General features: G+C 31.0%; 1 protein-coding gene across 1 annotated transcript; it reads left to right on the forward strand.

Moving 5' to 3' along the window:
* Positions 1-5107: 5107 nt before the first annotated feature.
* Positions 5108-6735, forward strand: LOC149259450 (pentatricopeptide repeat-containing protein At3g49740-like). The gene is made up of 2 exons (XM_089375791.1): positions 5108-6255; positions 6655-6735. The coding sequence occupies exon 1, from the start codon at positions 5724-5726 to the stop codon at positions 6039-6041; it is 318 nt and encodes a 105-aa protein (XP_089231917.1). The 5' UTR covers positions 5108-5723; the 3' UTR covers positions 6042-6255; positions 6655-6735.
* The last annotated feature ends 1769 nt before the right edge of the window (positions 6736-8504 follow it).

Genomic DNA, 8504 nt, shown 5'->3' on the forward strand with positions numbered 1-8504 from the left:
ATTATTTGATAAGTTTGTTTGAGAATTTTTATTTTTTGAATTTAAAAAATTAGTTGGAAGGGTGAGATTTAAGAATCAAATATATTATATATTATATCTAAATGAATCAGGTTAAATTTCAATTTTAATTTTGATACCTAATGAATTTTTTATTATTATTATTTTTAATTATTTCAACAAGAAAGTTTATTTGAAAATTTACTTCATTATAAGATAATTTACTTGATTATAAGATGATATAATTTAACTTTAAAAATAATCATTCCTTATTTAATTGGGTTAATATTATAATAGTTTAAAATTTTATTATTCACCAACATTGAGGATTCAATTTTAAGGATCTAAATTAATTAATTATATATATATAATGTAGTGGTTAATATTTAGTTTAGTTGTTTTTTTGTTTGTTTTAATCAAATAATACATATAGTTACATATTTATGTGTTTGACTTTTTTCTTTGTTCTGTTTTATAATTTTTGAATCTAATATGCATAATATTGATTATATATAGAAAATATTTAGAAAAAGAGTTTATTATAAGTATTAAGTTTTTTTGTGTTTATTTAATTAAATTTAAATATGAAATTTTAAAATATGATGGTTACTAATATTAATCATCATTTTTTAAATTTAGTTTAATGTGATATGCAAAGTATGATTTTTTATTGAACAGCAATGTAATCCATCATCACAACATATCTCATATAACATGTGAGTACAATATCTCCTCCATACTAGGTTTTGGAGTCCCTCTCAGCTCAATAAATTGTATAGGATTTAAGTAAAGAGTATATAAATTGTATAGGATCTAGGGAACTAATATATTTGCATGATAACGTGTTTATTTTGGAATAGGGCTTCCACAATTTTAATTTAATTATCAATAATTACTAGACCAACTATATAAATTAAATGGTTAATAAATGCACATAGTCAGCTATCTATAATAAACATCAAAACATTTACTTTATGATACATCTCACAATCAGGTCTTGGGGTTAGATCTTACTAGTTTGGTCTGTGGATAGATCCCTTTAGGTTGATCTACTTGGATTTTCTGGTGGATGTAGCGGACACTCAATGTTCGTGAACCGCCCTAAAAATAAAAAGATACATCTCACGTTACTAATTAAAAATATCATAAAAACAACTCTACAAATACACTTTTGGATAGTTTATCCAAGAAGGCCTCGCAAGATCGTGGTATTTGGATGATAATTGAGCACAATGGTCTTGATTATTATCAATATTATCATAGGCCTTTTGATTACATGCCTCAACAAGATGTAGCACAAGATTGACTTCACTTGCACTATATAAATCGACATTTTGACATCTTATATATATAGCAGCATATGACTAGATGACAATTCTAATTATGTAAATTTGAACAATGACTACATTTTGTGATTTTTCAAATTATCAATATGAGACATTACTGCATAGTGATCTATGATCACCATTTTGGATATGCTTTTAAAGCATCTACAACACATAATTTTCATTATTTATTGTTTGTTTGTCAAGTTGTCTATGATCCTCTAGGCTTGACCTATAGGTTGAGGAGTTACGACCTACCATCAAAGTCACCCAAGGATCGTTGCCCACACCATCCCTAAGCTGACTAGATTTTTCAGCATGTCTCCTCCCCCTAGCACAGGACAAAACCACCCCATGTAGGTTTGATCCTGGGTAGCCTTGCTAACTAGGCTCATCCTCAATCGGTTATGCTAATGGGAATTACAATTTTCATTATTACTGTAATGGAAATTACAATTTTTCCTTGGGGAAAATATCATAAAATTTTAGCTAAATTATAACTTTATTTTAAAATATTATTATTAATTATAGAAAATAATTAATATATAAGTTAAACATTTATACATTTAAAAAAACATGGAATAACATTCTTTATGATGGATAATCATGAGAATTTTTAATATGGAAATAGACATTTTTATATATCATGGGTCAATGACATGCTCTATCAATAGCATATACCAAAAAATTCATAACTTACTCCTATGACACTTGTTTGTATGACTTTTTTTTAATTAATCAAATTAATTAAAAGGATAAAAACAACATAACTACTTTGGAGACAAATCTCAAGCATTGATTTGTGTGTACTATTATGAATATTTTAGAGTATTTCATGGAGTTTAAATTCTTACCATCCACCTAATAATTATTGATAATTATTTGGTCATACATGTTTATATTGGAATAGGGTTCTGAAATTTTATTTTACTTATCAATATTTATTAGGTGGATGGTGGGAATTTAATTTCCATAAATATTCTAGAACACAAATCAAAGACTAAGATTTATTTTCAATGTATTTATGTATTTCTTGACCTTTCAATTAAATTCATTAATTAAAAAAGATATGATATGAAAGGACATCATATGAAATGAGTTATGTGTTTTTAGGCATGTGGTATTGATAAGATATTGTATTGATTAAGGATCTCCATGATAGGATTTTTTAATTTTAGCAACTTATATGATGAAGTAAGTGTTTTAGTATTTATTATACGTGTAGTATAACTAATAGACAAAATGGCCTTTTTTAGGGCATTTTTTCTCGTTAACTTTAACTAAAATCTAGTGGATGTTTTTAAAAAGTTGAATATTAAGTTGTTTAATTTGTAAAATTCAAGTGCCCTGTGGATTTAATTAAGTTGTTAAATCTATTTATGCATTCAAAAATGTATTTAAACAATAAAAAACTACAATCTTCTTGAAATTGTATTACATGTGAAAAAAGACCATTTAGTGAGTCACTTGAGGGCGTTGAATCAATTTATACATTCAAAAATGTATTTTAAATAGCAAAAAATCATCTATGTTAAAAAACCATTTCATTTATAAGTTACATTGTCCATTTATTATGGATTGATTTCCATGGACATTTACCAGTCATTTACGAGTCATTTAATTTATATGGTTGGGCTAGTTAAATTAAAATTTTGGAAAACGTATTTCAAACTAGACACACCAACATAATTGGGTGGAGAATAGGGATTTAACTTATCATTCATAATAGTAGTCACATATTAAAGGTTGCGATTTATCTCAAAAGTAGTAATGCCTTTTAACTAAATTGATTAATTAAAATAAGTCGTCATGTGAATAAGTGTCATAAGAAATTAGTTATGGTTTCTTGGGCATGTGGTATTAGCCCATGGTACTATAACAAAGCCTATTTATAGTAATGATCTTCATGGTAAAGAGGGGATGCATATTATTATATGTTTTTCTAAATATCTATAGACCTTATTGGCCTTAGTAGACGTTAATCATCATCATCATAATAATCATATATGTGTAACTTATATATTAATATTTTTATAATCAATAATCAATAATAATAATAATAATAATAATAATTTAAAATAAGATTATAATTTAGTTAAATTTTATTTTATATATATATATATATATATATATATATATATAATATGAGATGTACCATGAAGTAAGTGTTTTGATCCCTATCTATTTATTTTATATGATTGGGTTAGTATACTAATAATATTCTAATTTTAAGGTCACAACTAATTAGACATCAAATTGATGTATAAAATATTAAAGTGGAAAATATATATACATTATATTTATTTGAATTTGAATCCATAATCTTTTAGGAGAAAAGACATACTCTGAGTCATTCAACACACTCAAATTATACCTTACAAAAAATAATACATGATATATATAGAAATATATACCTTTAAATATAAAAGTGTTTAAATCCAATAAAATCAAACCAACTTATCACTAGGGTATAAATTAATCATTGTTTAGTATAGTGCAACTATAAAGCACATATTAATTACTTTATATTTATGACAACAATTGTTGGTAAAGAGTATATTGTAAATAATAATAATAATTTAATTTGATGTAGTCTAATTTATAGACGAAATTATGTTGGCAATTACACGTCTTTGGTGATTCATGTGTTGTTATTGATTGGTTCAATCTTCATACTACATGTCACATGCACACACTCAGGACATTACTGAAGGACATTCTCATTATTAAAGCTCAATATGATGTAATCACATGTCACCACATTTACAGGGAAAGGAATCTTTATGATCAGCTATCCAAGACATCCAAGACATGATCTTAGCAAGCAAGACATGGCTAGTCAATGAACACAATGAGAATGCACATTACCAATATTATCACTGTCCCTTTATGGACCCACTTAATTGACAGTGACATATATATGCAGTTTTTGTATTTCTAGATCAATTATATTACAGTTATGACTTATACATGGTTGTATCACTTAGATGTTTGTTGAATGAACAAACAACCAATTTTGATATGTCTTATGCATCTACAACATGTAATTTTTACTATTTTACATAATGGAAGTTACGATTTTTCTTGAAAAAAAAATAAAAACTTAGAGACGAAGTGACCTTTTTCAAGACATTTTTTCTGGTTAATTTTTTAACCAAAATCCCGCAGAGATTTTTAAAAACTTGAGTTTAAGTTGTTTTAACCAAAATCCAACAGAGATTTTAAAAACTTGAGTTTAAGTTGTTTAATCTGTAGAGTTTGAGTGCCTCGGGTTTTGAGGGTGTTGAACCCATTTATGTATTCAAAAATACATTTTAAACAACAAAAAATCACATTCTTTCTTGAAATTATAAGTCAAATATACCAAAAAATTATGATTTAGCAATAGCCTAGATTTCAAAAAAATAGAAAACATATAAGTAATTGTTGATAAAAACTATTAATATAAAACAGTTATTTCATAAATAAAAATTTAATTTAAGAGTTATCATCAAGCTAGATTGGTGAACAACAAAAACCCAAGAAATTTATATATTCTAATTCATTTCAAATTGAATTTATAACATTTTATAGAAAAAATACATAATCTAAATTATCAAACATCTTTATAAAATCATAAAAATAAGCTAAACAATAAACCTCTAAACCCTGAACAAAAATATTCAACACTGCATAAAATAAATTTAACTTCTTATAACCCTGGATAAACGATATTTAGCATAAGTAAAATTAGTATGAAAACCAAGATGATCAATGATAATGTTTCAACCCCAACGCAAAAACAGAACACATTTCAAATAGCAGCTCTCTTGACCATGGTGTAATATACCGCAAACGCAGCGGTCGGTAAGAATTGCAGATTTTGCACATTGCAGACAGCCCTGTAGAATCTTCTACTTGTATTGCTCTTTAGCAGAAGGCTCCATAAAAAAGAGAGCTATATCTGAGGGAAAGCTAATTCACGCTGACACAATTCAGGGGAATTCTCGCTGAGAAACCTGTAGGAAACCTGTAGAGAACACGCCTCTCAAGATGTATGTGAAGTGTGGAGATTTGGTGGACGCTGGCAGAGAGTTTTCAATCAAATGTCCGATAGAGATGTCTTCTCATGGACTGTCGTAATTGCAGGTTATGCAAAGCATTAAGTTCCTGAGGAGGCAGAATTTTCTATCAAATGTCCGAGAGAGATTTCTGCTCATGGACTGTCGTAATTGCAGGTTATGCAAAGCATGGATTCCCTGAGGAGGCATTGGCATTCTTTCACCAGATGCAGCGAACAGGTATCCAACCCAATCACTTTACCTTTGCCAGTGTTCTTTCAGCATGTGCCAATTTGGTATGTCTGTTGCGTGGCATGGAAATTCATAAAAAGATGATAAAACACCCTTCTTAGTCTCAGTTATGGCAAATACCCTTCTTGGTATGTATGCCAAATGTGGAAATAGAGAGACTGCAAGCAATGTGTTCGACAAGATATGTAAACCGGATGTGGTTTCCTTAACAGCAATGGTTGCAGGGTATGCACAGAAAAGGTATGTTGATGAGGCCCTGGAACTTTTTCAAGAATTACCCCAAAGAGACGTGTTCCTATGGACTGCAATCATTGCAGGGTGTGAGCAGAATGGGCAGGGGGGAGGAGGCTCTGAAGCTTTTTCAACATATGAAATTAGCAGAGACTCCAAGGTTTTTGCAAGTGTTCTGCGAGAAGGTGCCAAATGAGAAGCTATGGAACAAGGAATGGAGATTCACGAAAAAAATTTCAAAAGTGGATTTCAGTCTGATGCCTTTGTGGTGAGGCCCTGGTGGACATGTATGCAAAATGTAAGAGTCTGGAGAAGGCGCGGGATATATATGACAAAATGTATCAACGAGATACTGTCTACTGGACAGCAATTATTACAGGATATGCCATGCAAAAAAAAGTCTCTGCCAGGTAAGCCTTTGAGCTCTTTCAATCGATGAAACATTGTAGGATTATATTGGACCATATCACCTTCATTGGTGTTTTGTCTGCATGTTGCCATGGAGGATTAGTGGAAGAGGGCTATCGATACTTCAATTGCATAAAAATAACATTAGCACATTACACCAATGATAGAATACTATAGCTGCAGGATTGATCTCCTTGGTCAAGCGGGAGGGCTAGATAAAGCCAAAGGCTTTCTGGATAAAATGCCAATAAAAGCGACTGCCGCTCTTTGGAGTTCTTTGTTTTGTGCGTGTAGACGGCACAAGAATGTGGACTTCAGAGAACGTGTGGCCGAATGCATATTTGTATTGAACCCAAAAGATGCTACACCTTATGTACTTCTCTCGAACGTCTATGCTGCAGTTGGCAGGTGAAGTGACATTCAAGAAGTACGGAGAATGATGAAAGGTAGAGGCATTAAGAAGACACCAGGATGCAGTTTGATTGAGACAATAAGCAGGTCCATGTTTTCCTTGTTGGAGATAGATCCCATCCACAAATGCAGAAAAGCTATGCAAAGTTGGAGAGGTTGTCTTGCGAAATGAAGGCAGCAGGGTATGTTCCTGATATTAGATTTGTGTTGAATGATGTGACTGAAGACCAGAAAGAACAAACTTTTTGCCACCATAGTTAAAAAAATAGCAAATGCATTTGGTTTGTTAAATACACCTCCTGGAACAACTATTCGAGTTATCAAAAATCTCAGAGTTTGTGGTGATTGCCACTCTGCGACTAAGTCTATATCCAAACTTTTTCTGCAGAAAACCATTCCGAGGGATGCCAATCGTTACAATGATTTCAAAGATGAGAAGTTCTCTTGTAGAGATTATTCGTAATGGCAATTGAAACTAGCTATGAACATTGTACTAAGTCAACTTGCATTAGTAGAAAGTGACTAGGTTTATGGCTACTTTGTGTTTTTAAATTGATTGGTAAAATCAATATATTCCACTAGTTTACAAGAGACATGTTCTCTACAGACTCACCAGCTATGCCGAGAAGTGAGTTAAGAAATCAACAAATTCATTTTTTTTCTGTGAGATTGTATTTTTCGAGTGAGGTAAAGTTCTGTGCTTATCCACCCAATTTTTTGAAATTTCAGCAATCTACCTCTTGTTAAAATGGGTTAAAACCACCAAGGACAAGGTTCCATGGTTAAAGTTCTTATCAGTTAATTGAAGCTATAATTTTTAACAAAATTCTTACCACATTTGGAGAAAGATTTAATAGAAAACTGGTTAAATTTATCCACCTTTTAGTTTACTGCTCCACCGGATAGTGATACACAGCTATGCCATATCTGTCAATTTTGAACATTCAAATAGAGAATTTTTTTCCAAACAATGGGTATATAAATCTGGCAGTACCCGTGTCGATTTCTAATAACGAAATAGGGAATTTTTTTCAGTCGCATGGTTATATAAATCTGGCAGTACCCGAGTAAATTATCGACATCCGAAAACCTTGCATATGCAGCAGGTGGCATTGCTTCACAATATGAAGTTAACAAAGGAACAGCTGGTAAAATAACCATGGTACAAAATGTTAAAATTGCAGATACAAGAAGCCTAATTGTCTTATGGACATTAGAACTGTACTTGTCACAGGGAGGATGAAAACCCTAGGTTGACTAGGATCAAATCATAAATGAGGATCACAAAGGCCAACATCCCTATCCTTTGGACCGAGTGACACTGTCATTCTTACTATATCTGTGAAAGAATTAGTGGAAATTGGCAGACACGAATGTTTTGTCCAAAGAAAAAAGAATTATTCTGGAGATCATATCTGAGAGACTTTCCCTTAACTGTGGGAGTATTTGCAAGCGGACTGCAAAATTCATTTGGATATATTTATTAGCAAAACCTGTTAGGACTTAGCCTTGTTGCAACTCTTTTGTTATTAAACAATAATGAGATCACTGCAAGCAGGCTCTTAAAGCATTTTTAGGAGGACCTTTTTTTATTGTTCATTAAGACATATGTTCTACTTGTTTTTGGGATGGGGAACTGTGGGATGATGAGATGCCTCCTCAGGACTGCTAGAGTACACCCCAAATTTTTCAAAGGGTGGCAATGATATATATATTAAAAAAATATTAAAAAATTAGAATTCACCATAAACATTTGTAGTTGCTTCAAGTTTGTAAGCATAACAAGCTAAACTATATAGTATTATGCAGGGCCCTTACGCTTGCCAATCCTGAAAAAGCG

The sequence above is a fragment of the Pinus tabuliformis genome, chromosome 6 (assembly GCF_031772625.1).
Source record: "Pinus tabuliformis cultivar Carrire ecotype Pingquan chromosome 6, CPIR1, whole genome shotgun sequence".
Taxonomy (NCBI): domain Eukaryota; kingdom Viridiplantae; phylum Streptophyta; class Pinopsida; order Pinales; family Pinaceae; genus Pinus; species Pinus tabuliformis.